At 36.5% G+C, this 24,721-nt stretch overlaps 1 protein-coding gene and 2 long non-coding RNA genes across 5 annotated transcripts in view; 2 read left to right on the top strand and 1 right to left on the bottom strand.

Annotated features, from left to right (window-relative positions):
* Positions 1 to 1,256: 1,256 nt before the first annotated feature.
* Positions 1,257 to 24,721, bottom strand: part of ESYT2 (extended synaptotagmin 2) — a 581,700-nt gene continuing 558,235 nt past the window's right edge. For all 3 annotated transcript variants that reach the window (XM_053713830.1, XM_053713829.1, XM_053713828.1), the window contains 2 exons: positions 23,921 to 23,970; positions 1,257 to 9,350 (listed from right to left, as the gene is read on the bottom strand). In XM_053713830.1, coding sequence (XP_053569805.1) covers positions 9,308 to 9,350; positions 23,921 to 23,970 — 93 coding nt within the window. In that variant the 3' untranslated portion in view covers positions 1,257 to 9,307. The remainder of the gene's footprint in view (positions 9,351 to 23,920; positions 23,971 to 24,721) is intronic.
* On the top strand, positions 11,975 to 12,464 carry LOC128660165 (uncharacterized). The gene is made up of 2 exons (XR_008402511.1): positions 11,975 to 12,257; positions 12,349 to 12,464. It is a non-coding gene; the product is annotated as an uncharacterized LOC128660165 (long non-coding RNA).
* Positions 16,170 to 16,635, top strand: LOC128660164 (uncharacterized). The gene is made up of 3 exons (XR_008402510.1): positions 16,170 to 16,274; positions 16,355 to 16,441; positions 16,529 to 16,635. It is a non-coding gene; the product is annotated as an uncharacterized LOC128660164 (long non-coding RNA).

Genomic DNA, 24,721 nt, shown 5'->3' on the forward strand with positions numbered 1-24,721 from the left:
GCTCTGTTGTGGAGCTCTTTGCCTCCTCCTGCTGACCAGGAGGCGTAATCCCACAAGTAAGGATGAAATCCGTGGACTCGTCATATCTTGTAAAAGAAATAAATTTACTGCTGATTTGCAATTACATTACCTTTTGTTCTATGCATTTCTTTATGATGTAATAATACTGTATTTAGCGGTCCATTAACTTTAAAAAAAACTATACCTACACATTGGTAGTCCACTTACATACTTCTTACAGACAGTTTTGTACTTTCCTTGCCTTCACTAAAGAACACAAGCACACACTCAAATCTTTCTGTACCTTCGCCTAAGCCATTTTCACAGATGAAGTACTTGTCTCCAAATAGGAAGCAGATCTTCTTAACTTTTCTGTAGTGGTAACAGATGTAGACACTCAATGCCAAAATCTTAAAGGGACAGTAAACCTTAAAAATAATGTTATATAATTCTGCACATAGTGCAGAATTATATAACATTATTTAGGTGCTATAGCCATAAAATCATTTTTTACTGTTTAATTTGCTAAAATATGGCGCTTTAACAGACCCGCTCTCTGCTGAGGGGGTCTGTTATTTTTAGTCAGCGCATCGGGCCAGCTGTATAGTCACAGCCCGGCCCGACCGCGCCATAGCACTAAGTGCAGCTCGCTCCTGTTATGGCTATAGCACCTAAATAATGTTATATAATTCTGCACTATGTGCAGAATTATATAACATTATTTTTAAGGTTTACTGTCCCTTTAACACTGGTATCAGTAAAAACTCTGAAGGCAGGCACTGCTGCAATAATATGAGTGTAGGAAGAAAAATAGATCATTTAACAGGTCCCTGATTCCACCATTGGTCCGCAAAGCACTCCAATACTGGAGCTACAACACCCGTGGTAGTTCTGCACCTGGGAAGGGAGGCTAGAAGGATTCTGCTCATACTGCCCCTAGTAGTGTCCCTTGTGTCCCAGACAGCTGCCTGGTTCTCCCACCTCTAAAAAATGGAAGTGACAAATATTGTTTCAAACACTGCTGCCATATAGTGCTCTAGGCACTGGCATGCTCCTAAGCCTACCCCATGTAACATTTCAACCAAGAAGACACAGGGAAATTTGAAATCAGAATTGGAAATATATCATGCAGAAGTGCGCCTTGGATAATAATTTTGTGAAATACGTTTGTTATTCAATACATTAGTTTGATATACATATTTACAATATAACACAATATAGATTATCTCTAATAAAAACAAGCACACACTTAAAGCTTGCAATTATTGAATCCAAATGGTACATGGATTCATGTTTGGATTACATGCTCTTTATTGATATTGCTTATTTGCACATTGCTGAAATACAGCACATATATACATTTTATTCAGAAACACAAAATATAAATGCTGTTGAATACAGTAAACTTTTTTTCCATAACGAAGATACATTTACACAGTTATTTAAGGCACAAGATAAATATACGTCGTGTCAGAGATACTCCTGTCCAAGCTTTTGTGGACAGTTTTTTTGAGGCAACAAAGAAAAATGTCTAGGCCAATAACTTCTGAAACCAGTCGCCCATGCAGGAATTCAGGGTATTGCTAGTCATACCAAGATGGTGCTAACAACCACCAAAGCTTTCTCTGGTCCAGAAAGCCAGAAACCCTGGGAATTTAGTATTTCATGATGACTGGAACTGGGAACAACTGGCCTAACCATTTTTATGCTTACACAACAAATTTAGAACATAAATATAAAGCCAGTATTAACTTCAAGCTGTTTGAAATATTTGCAACATGTTGACCTGTTTTTTGTTTTCTCTTTCTCTCTGTTTGTATATCCTGACAATGAACAAGCTATAGTGTTATTCAGGTCGCACTACATTCCACAGTTTGTAGCCAGATCTGTTAAGCATGTAAACAAGCCTTTAGTATTAGTGGGTCCAGCAATGCTTCAATTGTTGTTTCCCAGATTTTTTTCAGTTATACACGTGCAACCACAATTTATGACCGATAAGGAGGGGGTGAAGTATTCTACCTAAAAACGGATATCTGTTTGAACTGTCGTCGCTAAAATATTATTGTTAACAATATCATCACCACAATGTTGTGGGTGAAGATATCGTCTATGTCATCTTGCTGCCCATGACATTGTACTTTACCACCCATCTTAATTACTAAAATGTTATCACAAACTTGTAATCAAGAGCTACAGTTAACCCCATGGATGCCAGACAACACCACAGCCATGGTGAAAATTTTCACCCCCAGTGGGAATGTTTCTTATGGTATTGATGCACATACAATATTAGTATGACAACATTGAATGCATGCTAACCGTCTAACCCCTGCATAATCTCAGTAAAATATTGTGGTAGCCTCAATATTCCAGATGTAGTGAAAAACAAAATGTATGCTTACCTGATAAATGTCTTTCTTTCCGGGCATGGAGAGTCCACAAAACATTATAATTACTAGTGGGATATTCACTCCTGGCCAGCAGTAGGCAAAGAGCACCCCAGCAGAGCTGTTAAGTATCACTTCCCTCACCCATAACCCCTAGTAATTCGGCCGAAGGGAAACGGAAAAAGATGATAACACAAGGGTATAGAGGTGCGGGTCGTGGACTCTCCATGTCCGGAAATAAATAAATAATAAGGTAAGAATAAATTGTTTTCTTTCCTATGGCATGGAGAGGCCACAAAACATACTAATTACTAGTGGGAACCAAATACCCAAGCTAGACGACACAGAATGAATAGGGAGGGAGAACAAGACAGGCGGACCTAAACTGAAGCCGCCACTGCTTGAAGAACTTTTCTCCCAAAAGAAGTCTCAGTTGAGGCAAAAGTATCAAATTTGTAGAATTTGGAAAATGTATGTAGACCAAGTGGCCGCCTTACAGATTTGCTCCACAGAAGCTTCATTTTTGAAAGCCCGTGAAGAAAAAACAGCTCTAGTGGAATGAGCCTTAAGTCTCTCAGGAGGCTGCTGTCCAGCTGTCTCATAAGCTAAACGGATAACACTTCTCAACCAGAGAGAAAGAGTGGTAGAAGTGGCCTTCTGACCCCTACGCTTAGCAGAGAAAACAACAAACAAGACAGAAGTCTGACGAAAATCCTTAGTTGCTTGAAGATAAAATTTAAAAGCACGCACAACATCCAAGTTATGCAAAAGACGTTCCTTCTGAGAAGAATTGTTAGGACAAAAAAAAAGGAACAACAATTTCCTGTTTAATATTGTGATCCGACCCTACCTTAGGGAAAAACCACAGCATAGTACTAAGGACCGCCTTATCAGTATGAAATAAGGTAAGGGGAATCACATGGCAGAGCAGAAAGTTTAGAAACTCTGCATACAGAAGAAATAGCAAGAAGAAACAAAACCTTCCAAGATAAGAAATTAACATTAACAGAATGCATTGGCTCAAACGGAGCCTGCTGCAAAACTCTAAGAACAAGGTTAAGGCTCCAAGGGGGAGCAACAGATTTTAACACAGGCCTAGTTCTGACCAAGGCCTGAACAAAAGACTAAACATCTGGCAGACAGTGCAGAAATCTGACCCTTCAAAGTACTGACTGACAAACCCTTCTCTAGGCCCTCCTGAAGAAAAGCCAAAATTTGAGGAACCCTTACTTTGTTCCAAGAAAAACCCTATGAATCCCACCAATGAAGGTATTTACACCATACCCTATGGTAAATTCTGTGAGTAACCTATTTACGAGACTGAAGCATAGTATCTATGACTGACTTTCTCAGAGAAGCCACGTCGAGCCAAACTTAGACGTTCATTCTCCAAGCAGTCAGCTTCAGAGAAACCAGATTTCGATGAGGAAAGGGACCCTGAAGTAGAAGGTCCTTCCTGAAAGGTAACCACCACAGCGGATGAGATGACATCCTCACCAGATCCGCGAACCAGATCCTGCGAGGCCATGCAGGAGCTATTAGAATCACAGATGCTCTCTCCTGTTTGATGCGAGCAATTACTCGTGGAAGCAACACAAACGGAGGAAACAGGTATCCAGAACAGAAGATGCTAGATTGAAGCTCCAAGGAACCGCTAGAGCATCTACCAGAACGGTTTGAGGATCTTTTGACCTTGAGCCGTACTTTGGAAGCTTGGCATTTTGACGAGACTCCACCTGAGAGTTATCATTATGAAAACCTCTAATTGGAGAGCCCACTTTCCAGGATGAAAAGTCTGCCTGCTTAGAAAAAACGCCTCCCAGTTGTCCACTCCTGGTATGTGGATGGCAGAGAGATGGCAATCGTGAGACTCCTCCCACTGGAGAATGTGAGTACCTCCATTGCCAAGGAACTCCGAGTTCCTCCCTGGTGATTGATGTAGGCCACCGAGGTAATGTTGTCCGACTGAAATCTGATAAATCGGATCAAAGCTACTTGAGGCCAAACTATTAAAGCATAGAAAATTTCTCTCAACTCCAAGATGTTTATTAGAAGAGACGACTCCTCTGGAGTCCACAGAACCTGTGCTTTTAAGAAACCCCAAATTGCTCCCCAGCCTAACAGGCTGGCGTCCATGGTCACAATCACCCAGGAAGGCCTCAGGAAGCATGTGCCCTGAAAAAGATGGTCCTGAGAAATTCACCACAAGAGACTCTTGTTGGGGAATCCAAATTTATCTTCTGTGAGAGATCTGAGTGGTCCCCTTTCTATTGATTGAGCATGCAGAGTTGCAGAAGTCTCAGATGGAACCGAGCAAAAGGAATGATGTCCATGGAGGCAAGCAACCATAAGTCCAATCTCATCCATGCATTGAGCCACAGATGGACGAATAGTAGACTGGAGAGAAAGGCAAGAAACATGAAGTTTGGATTTTTTGATGTCTGTCAGAAAAATCTTCATGGACAGGGAACCTATGATTGTTCCCAAGAAACACACCCTTGTATCTGGAACAAGGGAACTCTATCCCAGATTCACTTAGATAAGAGATTTTGTTAGATGAAAAGATAGCGCTTGAACTAAAATGTCATCTTGATAAGGTGTCACAGCAATACCCTGGGCCCTCAACAATGTCAGAAGAGCCCCCAGAACCTTTGTGAAAATTTTGGAATCTGAAGCAAGGCCAAATGGAAGGGCAAAAACTGGAAATGTTTGTCCTGGAAGGCAAACCTTACATACTGATAATGATCCCTGTGAATAAGAACATGAAGATACACGTAGTCATGAACTGACCCTTTTGGACCAAAGGAAGAATAGAACAGATGGGCTTCATCTTAAAGGACGAAACCCTGAGGAATTGTTTGAGACACTTTTGGTCCAGAATTCCTTTTTGGAAACTACAAATAGATTTGAATAGAATCCTAGATCCTGTTCCTCTAGAGGTACTGGAACAATCACTCCCAGGGATGATAGGTCCTTTACGCAGTTTAAGAAGGCCTCTCTCTTTATCTGGTTCACAGATAACCTTGACAGGTGCAATCTGCCCCTGGGAGGACAAGATTTGAATTCTATTCTGTAACCGTGGGATAGTATATCTATGGCCCAAGGATCTGGAACATTGCATATGCAAGCCTGCCAAAAAAAAAGAAAGCCTGCCCCCCTACTTGATCCACTACAGGATCGGGGGCAGCCCCTTCATGTTGATTTAGAATCAACGGAAGGCTTCTTGGCTTGCTTCCCCATATTCCAAGGCTGACTGGACCTCCAAGAAGACTTGGATTGATCCGACTTGGAAGAGGAAGACTTCTGTCCCTTAAAGTTACGAAAGGAACGAAAATTAGAATTCTGGCGACCCTTAGGTCTATTCTTTATATCCTGAGGAAGAAAATAACCCTTTCCACCTGTAATGTCAGAAATCATTTCTGCCAGACCTGGTCCAAACAAGGTTTTACCCTTATAAGGCAGAGATAAAGCTTGGACTTGGATGTAACATCTGCAGACCAAGATTTTAACCACAGAGCTCTGCTAGCTATAACCGTAAAACCAGAAATCTTAGCACCCAGCCTAAGAACTTGCATGTTGGCATCACAAATAAAGGTATTGGCTAGCTTGAGAGCCTTGATCCAGTCTTGGATCTCCTCTATAGTAGTCTCTTCTAGGATAAGTTTAGATAAGTCTTCGCACCAATAAGATGCTGCCCCCGCAACTGTAGCAATACTAGCAACAAGTTGCCACTGTAATCCCTGATGAATGTACATCTTCTTCAAAAAAGCTTCAAGCTTCTTATCAATGGGATCCTTGAAAGAACAACTATCTTCAATAGGAATAGTAGTTCTCTTAGCCAGAGTAGAGATAGCTCCCACTGCCTTGGGCACCGTGCACCACGAATAGCATTCACAACAGGAAACATCTTTTTAAAAACAGAGGACGGGGAAAAAGGAATCCCTGGTTTATCCCATTCCTGAGTTATAATATCTGACATACGGTCTGGAACTGGAAATACTTTCACAGATGAGGGTACATCATATACCCTATTAAGCTTACTAGACCGCTTTGGATTCTCCGCAACAGAAGCGACGGATTCTTCCAAAGTAGCAAGAACCTCCTTCAAAAGAACTCAAAGGTGTTCTAACTTAAATCTGAAATTAATTTCTTCTGAATCTGCAGAATTGGTCACTACAGTATCAGAATCTGACAACTCCCCCTCAGATGCCAAGGAAGAATCATCCTCATCAGATAATTGAGATAAACTGACTAACGAAGCCTTAGCGGAGTCAGCCTTTCTAACATCAATATGTTTAGATTTCCTCTTACGCTTACCAGAAACCTTTGGAAAAGCTGATAAAGCTGCAGAAACAGCAGAAGTAATCTGTGCAGCGAAATCCCCAGGTAAAAAAACACCCCCAGTTGTTTGAGAGGAACCGCAGGGCACTGCATGTGAAGCTTGGGAAGCTTGAGAGGAAAGCTGAGGTGTAGCTAGGATAACACTATCCTGAGAGACAGGAGGCTCAGGGAGAGACATCTTATCTTTAAACTTTAAAGTTTTATTTAGACATAAAAAGCAAAACTGTACAGGAGGAATTATCTTAGCCTCAAAACACAATAAGCATTTTTCAAAAGAATCAACTTTAGCATTAGTGTCCATAATTGGGTATAAGTTCCTAGCAATTAACAAGAATTAGTTAAATGCCAAATTAGGTTTATTTTTATGAAGCAATAAAACATAAATAAGCACCTAAAACCCTCAGCTCTGCTGAGGTTTTACCCCTCCAGAAGTTGCTAACCCACTAGCACAGAAAACCGGACACACCCGGTAGCAAAATACACATCCTTGTTACCGGAACAGCGCAAATCCACTTGCAAACGGAGAATTCCCCCTCCAGAGGAAACTGCAACCTCCACACTCCCCGCGGCAAACTCTGATCTAATCAGAGAAGCCAAAAACCGGACGTGCCGAGGAACAGTCACGTGACCGCAAAAAAAAAATATCTTTCTATAATAGGGGTAGCAATAATGTGAGAAGTTTAAGCAAAGACCACCTTGTCGTCTTCTAACTGCTAATAGCCACCATTACTCTTACTAAAGAGATTGACATGGACACAGCTAGACCCCAATCCTTGCTTGCAGGGAAAAGTACCCATAAATGGATTGGCAGAAATCTTCAGACACCATCTTCGCCATCCTCCTGTGATCAAGGCAAAGAGAATGACTGGGGGATATGGGTAAGGGAAGTGATACTTAAAGGGACAGTCAACACCAGAATTTTTGTTGTTTTAAAAGATATATAATACCTTAATTACCAATTCCCCAGTTTTGCATAACCAACACAGTTATAATACACGTTTTACCTCTGTAATTATATTGTATCTAAGCCTCAGCAGACTGCCCCTTATTTCAGTTCTTTTGACAGACTTGCATTTTAGCCAATCAGAGCTGTCTCCATGGTAAATTCACGTGCACAAGCTCAATGTTATCTATATGAAACACGTGAACTAATGCCCTCTAGTAGTGAAAAACTATCAAAATGCATTTAGATTAGAGGCGGCCTTCAAGGTCTAAGAAATAGGCATATGAACCTCCTAGGTTTAGCTTTCAACTAAGAATAACAAGAGTACAAAGCAAAATTGGTGATAAAAGTAAATTGGAAAGTTGTTTAAAATGATATGCCCTATTTGAAACATGAAAGGTTTTTTTTTACTTGACTGTCCCTTTAACAGCTCTGCTGAAGTACTCTTTGCCTCCTCCTGCTGGCCAGGATTGAATATCCCACTAGTAATTAGAATGTTTTGTGGACTCTCCATGCCATAGGAAAGAAGTATAGTATTGAAATCTATAAAAAAAAAAAAACAGCCCTATAATTTATAATCAAAAGCCACAGACAGGCAATATGCAAGGCACCTATTGCGGAACTGTTTAAAAACTAAAATACGTATTAACCGTATAAAATAACATTAAAAATATTATAGGAAAAAAAATATTAAAGAATCATCTGACTAGATACCAAATATTTTCCTTCGTGGGTGAGCTATAATAAAGACATACAAGATGACCGAATGTACATTTTAGGCTGTCGCGAATTACAAACACTTTACAATACTCTAAAAACAATGCAGCATTTTAAAATCACATTCTTTAGCTCCCAGGATACTGCTATGACTGCTGTGCACCATGAGCTTCCATCACAATGACAGTACATTCAGAACGGTAGATTAACAGAGCAGAAAAATACCTTAATCTAAAGTATATATAAAAAAAAAAAGATTCTGGGAGACAACAATTTTACCCAGACACCTAAAAATTCAATAGGTTTCTGAAAAAGCTTATAAAAATAATAATAATTATCCCTATGTATATATACACTTTTGTGTTAAAAGATTCGGCATAACAATGCCAAGACTTTTAATACTGAACTGTTTAAGACTCAGCCACTTTCAAGGAATCGTCATTGTTGAACCCAATAAAACTGAATGTCATGATTATTATCAATCTTCAAATTAGCGATCAACCAAAACGGAGAAATAAAATGAATTACAAAAGAGAATAATACATATTTACATGGTGTACAGTATGATATACAAAATCACACCTGCAACAAGCAACAAATTCCCTGCTTATAAAAGGATAACAGCCATACAGTTTCATTGTAATTAAAAACACCCTATTGCACATTATTAGACAAAAATTAAAAAAAAAATAATAATAGAAAAAATAAAATAAAAATGTAAAGCCGCTCAGCTAATAAAGCTCAATAAAAGGGTTGGCCAATTTAAGAAATTAAAAATAAAATACAATACAATTAAAAAGGTGTTAATGAACACAGTGCCAAGTTATGAAATAAATGGATCTATAAAAATAATATTGGTTCTTCTGTGAGCGCATTGCATTCATTATGTAGAGTTGCTTATAAAGGTGTTTTGGGTTGCCTAATTGGCAAAAGGTGGCTTTCCGTCTTCAGTTAAATCATACCTACAGGAGACAAAAGAAAGGATGATCAAAATCATTGTTCTGAAGAGGCCTGCTGTGCACGGTAATAGTCCAAAATATTATAAGCATATTCCACTGCAAACAAAAAATGCTCTAAAATGATGGAGTATGTAAGTTTTGCATTACTGATCCTGGTTAACCTTGTGAACATACGGTTGCAAGTAAATGTTTGGGCACCACAAACCAAATAACATTTTGTCTTATTTTCTAAGTGAAAAGGAGGATAACACAACATCTGCAGCTAAACTTAATTAGGTGGTACAGTAAAGTCAAAAAACTTTCCAAGTTATGTCTATGATCAATTTTGCTTAATTCTTTTGGTTACCTTATCTGTGTTTTCATCAAGGTAAGGTGATATTTTTGCATGGTCCCTATGATCTCCTAAAAAAAAAAGTGATGTTATCCACTACTGGGAAATTTCGATCCTGGAATGTTGTCTTACACATCTTTTGAGATGGACAAAATGTTAAAATATGACCTAAATGCCACGGAACATTTCTACAAGACTGATACACTATTTATCTTGTCATTGAGTCGAAGAAACTGTTTTAGACCCAAGACTTCCCTTTCCTGACAAATTTTGTTTTGTCTCATGTACTGTCATGGTAAGCATGAGACCAGGAATTAAACATTTCTTTACCACCTTAGCAATGGCTCATGGAGACCCACATTTCCTGGTCTTCTTTCCCTTCTCTGCTTCACTAAGCATTAAAAATGGAAGAAAGATACGTCAATGGATTAACCCAAGTGTTTTAACTTATATCCTGCTTCATGGGGTGTAACAATAAGTAAAAAAAAATATGTTTTTCCTTTCATCCATAATTCCATGGTACCACTTTTGTTAGGAAGTAAGGACCCATGCAAAAATATACCTTACCCTGGTGAAAACACATAAGGACAGGTCATTTGTATTGATAAATACTAAGTTCATAAAGTGTTGTGTGCTGATGACATAGTAAAGAGGAAGAGTGCCTAAAAAATATTCAGCGTTGTGCAATAAACATGCTGAAAAGTGGAACATAGAACGATTTTAAGACCACAATGAGGCCCTCAGTGAAATCTCAGCATCTAGAAGGGAGGGTGAATTCAGTCCAGCAACTAAAGAACAATTCTGGATGTCTGTGTGAAGAGCAAGGTAACACTGAAAAAGACAGACGAAAACAAGCAGAAATTTGGGCGTTAAGTGAAAAGGCCTTTGTCACAACCTCCAGAGAAAATCTGTTTTTTTTGTTTTTTTAGGAAGAGTAAAGAAGTTTCATATTTCATATTAAGTGCTCTATTTATCATCATAATTCTCCTACTTTTGCGCCTATAATTACTCTGTCGGATTTATTCTCCTATTTATCAACACATTTTACGCCCAAAATAAGCTGTAATACGACCTAAAAATACGACCAGTTTTTCGCTCTCGCCAAGGCGCACAGGTGCGCCAAATACAGCCAAAAAACAATGGATTTCAGTCGTATTTTTAGAAATACTCCCAACAAATCGCCGAAAATCATATTTATCATTATTTTGCGCCAAAGGAGAACCTATAATTCTCCTATAAATCCGACCGTGAAAATACTCCATAACCAAGTAGGAGAACTTACAATTTACTCCCATATTTTATTCATAGAAGATGGAGTTTTTTTTTATTTTGGCCGCTATTTCTCTTGCTCAGTCCCATGAAAATCGTGAAAATGATGGAAATATGTTCCGGAGACGGCAAAGAGTTCCTTGATTGTTTTTGCCCCGTTGTGGACTTGAGGCATTATCCGATCGTGAAATTAAGCGCAAATTCAGGATAAACCGAGAAAGCATTTTGAATCTATATTCTCTGATTAAAAATGACATTGATCCCCGAACCAGAAGAACAAGGGCAATACCTGGACTTTTGAAATTACTCGCAGTTTTACATTTTTTGGCAACCGGATCTTTTCAGGCTGTATCCAGTGATGTTGTGGGCATGAGTCAGCCTTCATTTTGCCGCCATTTAACAATTGTTTTAAAAGCAATTCTAAAACATCTTTCTACATTTATTTATGTTCCTAGGAATGTGCATGAATGGCATACAGTGAAGTCCAACTTTTACCAAGTAGCCGGTATGCCCAATGTTCTTGGTGCTATAGATTGCACCCATATTGCTCTTAGACCACCATCCCTAAGGGAGGAGCAATATAGGAACAGGAAAAGCTTTCATTCCCTAAACATACAGGCTGTGTGTGATGCAAACCTTAGAATTTGGGCTGTTCGATCTGGGTTTCCTGGATCATGTCATGATTTCCACATCCTAAAACAATCTGCACTATTTTCTGCTTTTTAACAGGGCAACATGCCACACGGTTGGCTATTAGGTAAATATGAACTTATTTCCATATAATCTAATTATAATGCAATCAGTTCTCTGTATTTTTTGGAAGTTTTTTTCTGATTTGCACTTTATACATGTCATAAATATATATATGAATTATGATTAATTGTAATGTTTAAATTATTTATAATCTCTAATCAATTTTTCTTTTGAAAAAATAGGTGATAGTGGTTATCCGTGCCGAACTTGGCTGTTGACACCTGTCCCAATGCCACATACCAGAGGAGAAATTAAATTTAATGCATCCCACCGTAGCACAAGAAGTGCTATCGAAAGAACTTTTGGGGTTTTAAAAATGCGTTTCAGAGTTTTGGATAGGTCTGGAGGAGCACTTCAATATTCGCCTGAAAAATGTAATGATATAATTCTAGTTGCATGCATGTTGCACAACATTGCAATTTCCCAAGGCAATTTAGAGGAGGAGTGTCCCAATGATCCCACAGATGACACTTATATCCCTCAAGAAATTATAGGCAGACACACTACAAGGGCAGGTGTACAAAATAGATTGGAAATTATTGAAAGATATTTTTCATGTAAGTATTATTGCAAACTATTTAGAATTGTGTATTATTCTATTAAATTTTATGCATTTGAATTACTAATATTTCTTTTTTTTTTTTTCAGAATACATGTCATCACCCAGAGTTTTAATTATTTTATAAGAAATGTACACAATTCTTTGATATTGAAGTTAACTCCACCCATTTGAAAAAATAAAACTTTTGCTTATTTATCAAAAATGTTTCTTTTATTAAGGGATAAATATCTTTAATGAAAATATAACCAAAACAAACTATATATAAATATGAATAATACAAACTTTAAAACAAACAAAGCGAAAATAAATGTAAATCACAACAAAATTTAAAAACCAGAAAATATATACACTTAATTTTTTGGATTCTGTGTATCAATTCTGAGATCTCCTATTCATAATTTCTATTTTTTTTTTATAATATTCACTTTTTATTTCTGAATCACGTTTCAGAATATTGTTCCTTTGTTTCTGTAATTCAATGAGTTCCTTAAAAAAAGCACTTTGTTCCTGTCTAAATGAGGATGCCATATCTGTCAGTGCCTGTATGTCATTTGTTCGCTCTGTGATTGGAGGTTGTCTGACTTCTTCTGCTGTTTCATCAATGTCAGATTCGTTGATCATTGGACTTGCAGCAGGTGTATTTAAATCAGGTGGTGTTGGTCCCTCCTATGTGTGACCATGTATTTGTGTCTCATCATCATCATCATCGTCTTGATTGATGGTGTCCTCGACTAGTGGTTGCAGTGTCAATTCGACCTGTTCTTCTTCAAAAACAAAAATAAAATTAAAAAACAAATTAAATAAAATAAAAACAACCATATCTAACCTTTAAAATTTACCATTTACATACATACCATCATATAATGCAATTGAACTATCTTGCATAGTTTGAAGCAATGCTCTAACACCTGTTGAGAAATAAAAGGGTTAACAAACTATATTTTCAATTTTTGAGATTTCAATGTACACATGCATTCATTTAAAAATATTTTAAACATCGAAGAATTTCAATACCCATACAAACATTGTCTGCTTGATTACAAATTAAATTCCGTTACAAGGTTCATTATATTTATATAATTATGTTAAGAATATATATTTTGTTTGGTTATTTATTTGTGCTTAATATTGCTTTTTAATTATGCCCGTTCAAAAGGGCAATTTATGGTATTACAGTAGTCACACCCATAGCTCTATACATCACCCACCCCTCTAACCCTATGTTTTGCGATCTCGATCTCCAAACACTGCAAAGTCTCTTTTTTCTCTCTATTTACCATTTTCTTTTTCTCTCCATCACCCACACCTCTCTTTTGACATCTCTATCTCTCTCACCTTCTATCTCTATCCCCTCCTTTCTATCTCTCTTCCCTCCTGTGTTATCCATCTTTCTATCTCAACAGCACTTTTTTGAAAAGCCTCTGACAAAGTAACGATATGATATACACAAATAATTTATTTTTTATATTGCTTACATGCGCTTTCTTCTCGATCTCTATTTGTTTGGGAAGTTGAAGCTTGAGGTTCCTGAGACGTGGTTTCATGGACAAAAGGTTGGTCCTCCTGTGCATTTACCTCCTCTTCCCCACAGACATCCTCATGTTGTTCTTAAATATAAATAAAAAAATTTCAATATACCTACAAATGTAAGAACACCACCCAACAAAAAAAATAAATAAATAATAAAAAAAACATTTTACCTCTAAAGTCCATGCAGGAACATCCAGGCCGACCACAACTGCATCCCCCATCCTGGCATAGAGAATTTGTTCGAAATCAGTCAATTCCGCCCTGTATCCTGGTCCTCCACCTGTTGCTTTAGCCGATTGTTTTGCTTGGCATACTTTTTTTTTATGTTCTTTCTAATGTCGTTAACCCTCTTACGACATGCCCTTACATCCTTCGGAAAGCTACCTTCTGAAGACACAGATGCGCTGATTTGGGTCCATATTGCCCGCTTTCTCTGTGGGTTAACAGTTCTTGCCTGGTAGCCGATTATCTCCTCATAATGTTCCACCACTTGTTCCACCAAAATACAATTTTGACGATGGGTGAACATCACACTTCTCCCACTTTTTGTCTTTCCTGCTTGCAATGATGCCATCTTAAAAATGAGTAGTTAAAGTGCGCAAAATGGTATCCACAATGTAACTAAACTTAAATTAAAGTTACAAGCTAATTTAAAGAATTTGTGCATAAAGGTTGCGAGAAAAGGGCGTGAACTTTATTTTTCTGGAAAGATCCCTATGTCGCATGAGTATTTATAAATAAAAATAAAAATAAAATGAATAACGGTCATGTGTTTGGTTATGTGTAAATATTGTAATTTGAATAATATTTATATAAATTCTTATTACATGTTAGTTTAGTCTGTTAAAGTAACAATTGTTATATTTGATGGATACTAGCATAAAAAAATACATTTGTTGCAATACAGTAAAAAGTTAAGGTTTGCTTAGAAACTATTAGAGACAATTGATACAATAAAGATTATAAAGCTTAGGATGTAACTAAAAGTTAATAAAAGTTTATAATACATATTGAAACATAGATTGAAACTTATAGAAATACCAATCTATATCAATATTGATTTAAAATATTGGATTATTTTATTATTTGTAATTGCGCATTTTTAAATAGAAATTAGTTCCGTTACTTGGCTACACCCTAGAAATAGAAATCAGCACAGCAAGATGGCAAGATCTAGGAAATTCTCTATAGGTGAACTATTGATAATTTCCTATACAATGGAAAAATATTTTCCAAAAAAAAGAAGGGGAATTTACACCTTGGACCAGGATAGGAGAAATAATATTCTCTGTGAAATGGTAAAAAGAGTGAGGCGTATATCTGGACAGAGGAGGACGAGAAAGCAATGCCTAAAACGCTACAATGATTTGTACAGGAGACAATCAAAATTGAGGACACTTATCCGGTGTTACCTGCGCAAATGTAAGACTTTGACATAATCCAGATTTAATTTTTACAATGTATGTTCGTCAGAAATGTATATATAACATTTGTATTTTTATCAATGTCATAACATGTGCATTGGAAAACACATTTATTTTATAAAACTATCAAATTTAATTGTGTTATATAATTTTATTGTATCTCTAGAAATCACTTAGAGAAAAGAAATACTAGATATGCTCAGAGTCTGGTGATTTATGGCTGTACATTTGTCTATTGTGATTGGCTAACACATTTTAATAGAATTTTACTTTCACAGTTATCTTGAGTGTTGTTTCTAAAGTTAATTAACCCCTTAAGGACCAGCGACGTACCCTGTATGTCACTGGCCTTTTTTTGGGACTTGATTGTTTTATAGCGCGGTCTTGCCACCAGCGTTGAGACTGCTCTATTCCACAAAGCCTGCTGGAGGGAGGGCATTAATAGCGTGTTCTTGCTAGACTTGTGCTATTATGTCCTGAAAAAACCCTTAACGACCAGTGACATACAGGGTACATTGTGGTCATTAAGGGGTTAACTTACATTGTTTGGGTTCTCTACTTTACTAGTTTAAAAAGAGATAGTGATGTAAATCTTTGGATTCAACAGTAGACACTGTCTCCCTTGAAGAATGACACGGTTTTTATAATATGTCTGATTCTTTCTTTTATCTATTTATACAGAATTATAAGCCAACTTTGTTTTGATGTTTGTAAAAGAAAAGAATGTGTGAAAGTATGTTGTGCACATCCTAGTATTAAGGCGATTAGATAAAATAAAATAAAATTTTAGAAAGATTATCTAATCTATTTCTAACATTTGAAATATGGTCTTTTTCAAAAAGATATGTACAAATTAATAATTTTTCTTTTCTATTAAATTGTAGATTACATATGATTTTACATAAAAGTGCAACTAATTTGTTTACATTTTTAAATAGTTAAAAACTGTAGAGCACCGAGATATCTCTGTCCAATTGATGACAATTCCTCAAGTTCTGGTGGAGAATCTGACCCCTTGCCAAGGGTGTTTATGGACAGGGAGGGAAATGATATTCCAGGTATTTATAAATTGTAATAATTTATATATTTATAGATCCATACAATGTTGGCAATAAAATGAACATTTTTTGTGTTTAAGTAATAAGAAGGCAACAACGTAGGGCAAGGCCTATTATTGAAAATGAGTCAAATGAGGAAGAAGAACTTCAGAATCCGAATTTGGAAGGTTAAATTAATGTTATTACTTTTTATTGCATTTATAATAAAAAAATAATTTTATTTGAAATGTAAACCATTGTTTTGTTATACATAGATGATGCAGAAATTCAGGTTGAGAATTACCGTCAAGATGGAGAGGCAAATAATGAGGAGAGAGAAGAAGTGGTACAAGATTCTGAAATAGAACAAGTGCTTGTGCAGGAAGACGATTTAGAAGATAGTAAGTAATAATATATTAGAAAAATTCTAGTGATAACAGAATATTGTACTACCGAATATATATATATATATATATATATATATAATAGAGAGATAGATAGATAGATAGAGAAATAAATAAAAAAAAGGATAATGAATTATTTTTAATATATACAAGTGGAGTAAAATCTAAAATTTCATTTTATACAGTGATGCAAGAAGAAGAGGTGGACAGACAGGTGCATGATGAAAATAGTTCAAATGATTCCTCTGATACCATTAATTATGACGGGGTGAGTATATCAGACATGTGTTTATATATGGATTTAAAAATACATAAGAATAACCTTATTCTTTATTTTATACAGTACCTGAAGATCAAAACATATTGATTAACAAGAAACAGTTATTGGAGATATTAAAGAAAGCTGAAAAAGGACTGAAAGAAAACTATTCAAGTTTGCATGACATGCGCCTTAAAATAGAAAAAATGTAACAATACAATTTGATTTATCATAATGTGACCAAATTTTATTTTTATTTTTGTGATAAAAAATAAATATTTATGTTTAACCGTGTATTGGTGTCCTTATAAATTATTATAAACATAACACTGAAATCAATATAACAATGTATGAGATTGAATAAGGGACAGTCTACAATCTTTTTTTTTATTGTTTGCAAAAGATTGATATTCACTTTATTTGTGAGTTTAATGTTTAGCATTAACAACTCATTTATATTAATACACTTTTTTTTTTATCTGTGGTTACCTTGGACTTCTTCCAGCTCACTGATGAAATGACTATCACTGATTATTATCTATTCTCTTGCATTAGCATTGTGTAGTAACCCCAGTGCCTGAACAGAGTGTTATCTATATGGCCAACGTGTAATTTCAAACTCTTTTGAAAAGATATTTCAAAAGCCTGTGATAAGAGGCAGCCATGAAATTTGCATATGAAGTATGTTTAGTTTAAAATAAGATTATTTACAAAAAAGACATTTCACCAGAAAAGAAATGTGAAATTGTATTAATATTAATAAAGGTAGAATGGCAATAGTTTACTGTCCATAGAAACACTTTAGAAATAGTCATGTGTGTCATGCCAAGGGGGCTTGGATCATGTCAGCTATGAACTAAAAAAAACATAATTTATGTAAGAACTTACCTGATAAATTCATTTCTTTCATATTAGCAAGAGTCCATGAGCTAGTGACGTATGGGATATACATTCCTACCAGGAGGGGCAAAGTTTCCCAAACCTCAAAATGCCTATAAATACACCCCTCACCACACCCACAATTCAGTTTAACGAATAGCCAAGAAGTGGGGTGATAAAAAAGTGTGAAAAGCATATAAAATAAGGAATTGGAATAATTGTGCTTTATACAAAATCATAACCACCACAAAAAAAGGGCGGGCCTCATGGACTCTTGCTAATATGAAAGAAATGAATTTATCAGGTAAGTTCTTACATAAATTATGTTTTCTTTCATGTAATTAGCAAGAGTCCATGAGCTAGTGACGTATGGGATAATGACTACCCAAGAAGTGGATCTTTCCACACAAGAGTCACTAGAGAGGGAGGGATAAAATAAAGACAGCCAATTCCTGCTGAAAATAATCCACACCCAAAATAAAGTTTAACGAAAAACATAAGCAGAAGATTCAAACTGAAACCGCTGCCTGAAGTACTTTTCTACCAAAAACTGCTTCAGAAGAAGAAAATACATCAAAATGGTAGAATTTAGTAAAAGTATGCAAAGAGGACCAAGTCGCTGCTTTGCAGATCTGGTCAACCGAAGCTTCATTCCTAAACGCCCAGGAAGTAGAAACTGACCTAGTAGAATGAGCTGTAATCCTCTGAGGCGGAGGTTTACCCGACTCAACATAGGCAAGATGAATTAAGGATTTCAACCAAGATGCCAAAGAAATGGCAGAAGCTTTCTGGCCTTTTCTAGAACCGGAAAAGATAACAAATAGACTAGAAGTCTTACGAAAAGATTTCGTAGCTTCAACATAATATTTCAAAGCTCTAACAACATCCAAAGAATGCAACGATTTCTCCTTAGAATTCTTAGGATTAGGACATAATGAAGGAACCACAATTTCTCTACTAATGTTGTTGGAATTCACAACTTTAGGTAAAAATTCAAAAGAAGTTCGCAACACCGCCTTATCCTGATGAAAAATCAGAAAAGGAGACTCACAAGAAAGAGCAGATAATTCAGAAACTCTTCTGGCAGAAGAGATGGCCAAAAGGAACAAAACTTTCCAAGAAAGTAATTTAATGTCCAATGAATGCATAGGTTCAAACGGAGGAGCTTGAAGAGCTCCCAGAACCAAATTCAAACTCCAAGGAGGAGAAATTGACTTAATGACAGGTTTTATACGAACCAAAGCTTGTACAAAACAATGAATATCAGGAAGAATAGCAATCTTTCTGTGAAAAAGAACAGAAAGAGCAGAGATTTGTCCTTTCAAAGAACTTGCGGACAAACCCTTATCTAAACCCTCCTGAAGGAACTGTAAAATTCTCGGTATTCTAAAAGAATGCCAGGAAAAATGATGAGAAAGACACCAAGAAATATGTCTTCCAGACTCTATAATATATCTCTCGAGATACAGATTTACGAGCCTGTAACATAGTATTAATCACAGAGTCAGAGAAACCTCTTTGACCAAGAATCAAGCGTTCAATCTCCATACCTTTAAATTTAAGGATTTCAGATCCTGATGGAAAAAAGGACCTTGTGACAGAAGGTCTGGTCTTAACGGAAGAGTCCACGGTTGGCAAGAGGCCATCCGGACAAGATCCGCATACCAAAACCTGTGAGGCCATGCCGGAGCTACCAGCAGAACAAACGAGCATTCCTTCAGAATCTTGGAGATTACTCTTGGAAGAACTAGAGGCGGAAAGATATAGGCAGGATGATACTTCCAAGGAAGTGATAATGCATCCACTGCCTCCGCCTGAGGATCCCGGGATCTGGACAGATACCTGGGAAGTTTCTTGTTTAGATGGGACGCCATCAGATCTATTTCTGGAAGTTCCCACATTTGAACAATCTGAAGAAATACCTCTGGGTGAAGAGACCATTCGCCCGGATGCAACGTTTGGTGACTGAGATAATCCGCTTCCCAATTGTCTACACCTGGGATATGAACCGCAGAGATTAGACAGGAGCTGGATTCCGCCCAAACCAAAATTCGAGATACTTCTTTCATAGCCAGAGGACTGTGAGTCCCTCCTTGATGATTGATGTATGCCACAGTTGTGACATTGTCTGTCTGAAAACAAATGAACGATTCTCTCTTCAGAAGAGGCCAAAACTGAAGAGCTCTGAAAATTGCACGGAGTTCCAAAATATTGATCGGTAATCTCACCTCCTGAGATTCCCAAACTCCTTGTGCCGTCAGAGATCCCCACACAGCTCCCCAACCTGTGAGACTTGCATCTGTTGAAATTACAGTCCAGTTCGGAAGCACAAAAGAAGCCCCCTGAATTAAACGATGGTGATCTGTCCACCATGTTAGAGAGTGTCGAACAATCGGTTTTAAAGATATTAATTGAGATATCTTCGTGTAATCCTTGCACCATTGCTTCAGCATACAGAGCTGAAGAGGTCGCATGTGAAAACGAGCAAAGGGGATCGCGTCCGATGCAGCAGTCATAAGACCTAGAATTTCCATGCATAAGGCTACCGAAGGGAATGATTGTGACTGAAGGTTTCGACAAGCTGTAATCAACTTTAGACGTCTCTTGTCTGTTAAAGACAGAGTCATGGACACTGAATCCATCTGGAAACCCAGAAAGGTTACCCTTGTCTGAGGAATCAAAGAACTTTTTGGTAAATTGATCCTCCAACCATGATCTTGAAGAAACAATACAAGTCGATTCGTATGAGATTCTGCTAAATGAAAAGACTGAGCAAGTACCAAGATATCGTCCAAATAAGGAAATACCACAATACCCTGTTCTCTGATTACAGACAGCAGGGCACCGAGAACTTTTGTAAAAATTCTTGGAGCTGTAGCTAGGCCAAACGGCAGAGCCACAAACTGGTAATGCTTGTCCAGAAACGAGAATCTCAGGAACTGATAATGATCTGGATGAATCGGAATATGCAGATATGCATCCTGTAAATCTATTGTGGACATATAATTCCCTTGCTGAACAAAAGGTAAGATAGTCCTTACAGTTACCATCTTGAATGTTGGTATCCTTACATAACGATTCAATATTTTTAGATCCAGAACTGGTCTGAAAGAATTCTCCTTCTTTGGTACAATGAAGAGATTTGAATAAAACCCCATCCCCTGTTCCGGAACTGGAACTGGCATAATTACTCCAGTCAACTCTAGATCTGAAACACATTTCAGAAATGCTTGAGCTTTTACTGGATTTACTGGGACACGGGAAAGAAAAAATCTCTTTGCAGGAGGTCTCAACTTGAAACCAATTCTGTACCCTTCTGAAACAATGCTCTGAATCCAAAGATTGTGAACAGAATTGATCCAAATTTCCTTGAAAAAACGTAACCTGCCCCCTACCAGCTGAGCTGGAATGAGGGCCGCACCTTCATGTGGACTTAGAAGCAGGCTTTAAGAAGAATAATAATATCATGAGAATCACGATGTGTTACTTGTTGCGCTAAAGTTTCCAACCAAAAAGTTGAAGCCGCAGCAACATCAGCCAAAGATATAGCAGGTCTAAGAAGATTACCTGAACACAGATAAGCTTTTCTTAGAAAGGACTCAATTTTCCTATCTAGAGGATCCTTAAACGAAGTACCATCTGACGTAGGAATAGTAGTACGTTTAGCAAGGGTAGAAGAAAAATGTTAAAATGCATTATCCCAAATATGAAAATGACTGTCTGAAAATAAGGAAAGTTGAACATTCTGAGTCAAGGCAAATAAATGTTTGAATACATATATTTAGAACTTTATAAACAAAGTGCCCAACCATAGCTAGGAGTGTCACAGAAAATAAGACTTACTTACCCCAGGACACTCATCTACATATAGTAGATAGCCAAACCAGTACTGAAACGAGAATCAGCAGAGGTAATGGTATATATAAGAGTATATCGTCGATCTGAAAAGGGAGGTAAGAGATGAATCTCTACGACCGATAACAGAGAACCTATGAAATAGACCCCTTAGAAGGAGATCACTGCATTCAAATAGGCAATACTCTCCTCACATCCCTCTGACATTCACTGCACGCTGAGAGGAAAACCGGGCTCCAACTTGCTGCGGAGCGCATATCAACGTAGAATCTAGCACAAACTTACTTCACCACCTCCATCGGAGGCAAAGTTTGTAAAACTGAATTGTGGGTGTGGTGAGGGGTGTATTTATAGGCATTTTGAGGTTTGGGAAACTTTGCCCCTCCTGGTAGGAATGTATATCCCATACGTCACTAGCTCATGGACTCTTGCTAATTACATGAAAGAAATATACATTTATATATATATATATATATATATATATATATTTATATATATATATATATATTTAAAAAATCAATATTTTACAAACACAATATTGAATATTTGTCAATTCAAATAAATATTGAGGAAGTAAAATTGATGTAATGCAAGGCAGATTATATTAAAATGGATTTAAAATTTATAAAAAAAAAATAATAATAATAATCAAATGGATTAAAAAATTTAGAAAAGTATTATATTAGTTATTAAAAAACAAAGGATAAAAAAAAAATAAAAAAAAATGATATTAACATTATTGGCTCGAAATAATCGACATTGAAAGCTGTTTTAATGATAAATAAGGCGCATTTTAAAAAATTGTGGCGAGATTTATCAATAATCCGCCGCATCTCGACAATGGAAATCAGCGATAAAATACTACTGGTTTAATGATAAATATTGGCGCACATGTGCGCCTTTGCAAGGGCGAGATGCGGCGAGTTCATAGGAGAATTGAAAGTCGTAATTCTAAAATGAATGATAAATAGAGCCCTAAGGGTTGGGAAAATCAAAACTTGGTAAGAAAGCTCAGACCTGGAAAAACACTTGCTGGGTTCTGCCTTATGTGCCCTCTTCAGAGCATTAATGACAGAAAAGAAGAATGTTTGCCTACCAGAATTGGGGAGTCAGCAAGCAGGTCATCAGAGCGAAACCTGGCCAGCTGGAGTAAAATAATGTACCTTGAAACAACTGACCCATATGTAGGAAAAAACATATAAATAAATCCAAACAGTAAACTTAAATCAATGGCACAATAATTTTGTTGATGTTGTGCACAAGTATTGGTATGACAGTATATAGAAATACATAGCACAGGGGAAAGTCCAATGGGAAGGCCAACATATACGCTAAAAGTCAGGAGAATCCTTGGTTCAAAAACTACAGATTAGAATTTAGAGGCTCCATGAGATCCACTGTACTAACGAATAACAGAATATTAGCCAGTTTATATAGTTTGCTTACTAACTATCCACTACTGGAATGTAAATAGTTAAATTGTGTAGTGTGCTGAAAAGTATCCTTGCACCATCAATCAATATCTATGTTTCCATAAGGTAATGAAGCCCACAGTACTACAATTTAGCGGAGAGTTCACTAGACTACAAATAAAGCACAAATCTATAAGTGCTGTTGTGTGTTGACATCGCTCAAGTTAAATCAATAGCGTGTCTATTTATGTGTTCATTTTACAGGTCAAGTTATATTTTATAATGCTAAAAATCGCATGCATAATAGATTTCTATGGAGGTGAGCTGAAACTCATGTTGGCTATCACTTGAGTTTCCAAAAATGCATAGCACAAGGTGGCATGCTTTATATAATACAACATTTGAGGTGAAACTTCCACTTTAACAATTAAAAAGTAATTAAAACCAATAACCAGATGAGAGATTCCTTTTATAACTGTATTCAAATTCTCAGTTTGCTATAACAACTAACACTTGCAGAATTTAGATTTTTTTATCAGTGTTAACCCAAAATGAGTTCAGAAGAATCAAGTGTTCCATTAGGGAGTTGAAAGGTTGACTAAGGACATTTCCATTTAAAAGCTTTGCTACGTTATGTATTAAGGAAGAATGCTAGCTGATCTAGTGTCTGATACTCATAAAATCTTTAGTTACTCAAAAGTAAAATAAAGATAAAAGTAAGTATGCTTAATATTGTTAATGAGATCAATTAAAACATTCTTCTCTGGTATAATGAAGCATTTATAACAAATATAATACAAGACGAGGTTTGATACAACAGCTACATTTAAAACAAATTTCATAACGGTTCATTCTTACCACTGGGTCCATCCTTTGGTAACTTCTTCTGAGCTCAGATCTATCAGTAACTGTAAGTACATTATCAGAAAAAAATAGTTTATTTTAAGCAAAATTCCATGACATATAAAACTTATTTTTCTTAAGTATTTAGAATAAGCCTAATATAAAGATGGCATATTTCAACAAACCAAATTACATTTTACTGAGTAAGGAATATTTTACTGTTAACAAAAAACAGTTACAGATGCAAAGACCGTAAACCGGTAAGGTGTAAAGAAGACCATGTTGCTGCTTTACACAACTGCTCCAAAAAGTAGAATGCTACAGATTTTGAGAACAAAAAATACCTTTCATAAAGCTAAAAACATTACTGAGCAAATCTATCAGGGGACTTTAGAGTTCTAGACCTCCTTTTTTGTATTGAAGGAATGACTCATTATTCTAACAACTCCTGTGGTGCCCACGTAATACTTGAAAGCCCTTCCAATGTTCAATATGTATATGAGGGCCTCCCTTGCTACTACCTAAAGCGAAAAGAAGAATGATGATATTAAAACTAATTGTTAAATGCCATGGGTCGAAAGAAGCTGCTCAAAAGGAACGCCTTATCAATAAAACCAACTTCACATATAGATGAAATCCTACAATCATCAAATCAAACTCTTCATGATGTTGAAAAGGCTATTATGAACACAATTTTGAGGATCGGAAAATGTGTATAGATTTAAGAGTGACAATGTGTACACAATTACAAAATCAGGTTGCTACTTGAGCACTAAATACCTGTATGTAACACTTTAATCTATATAAGACACCTGA

The sequence above is a fragment of the Bombina bombina genome, chromosome 5 (assembly GCF_027579735.1).
Source record: "Bombina bombina isolate aBomBom1 chromosome 5, aBomBom1.pri, whole genome shotgun sequence".
NCBI classification, from domain to species: Eukaryota; Metazoa; Chordata; class Amphibia; order Anura; family Bombinatoridae; genus Bombina; species Bombina bombina.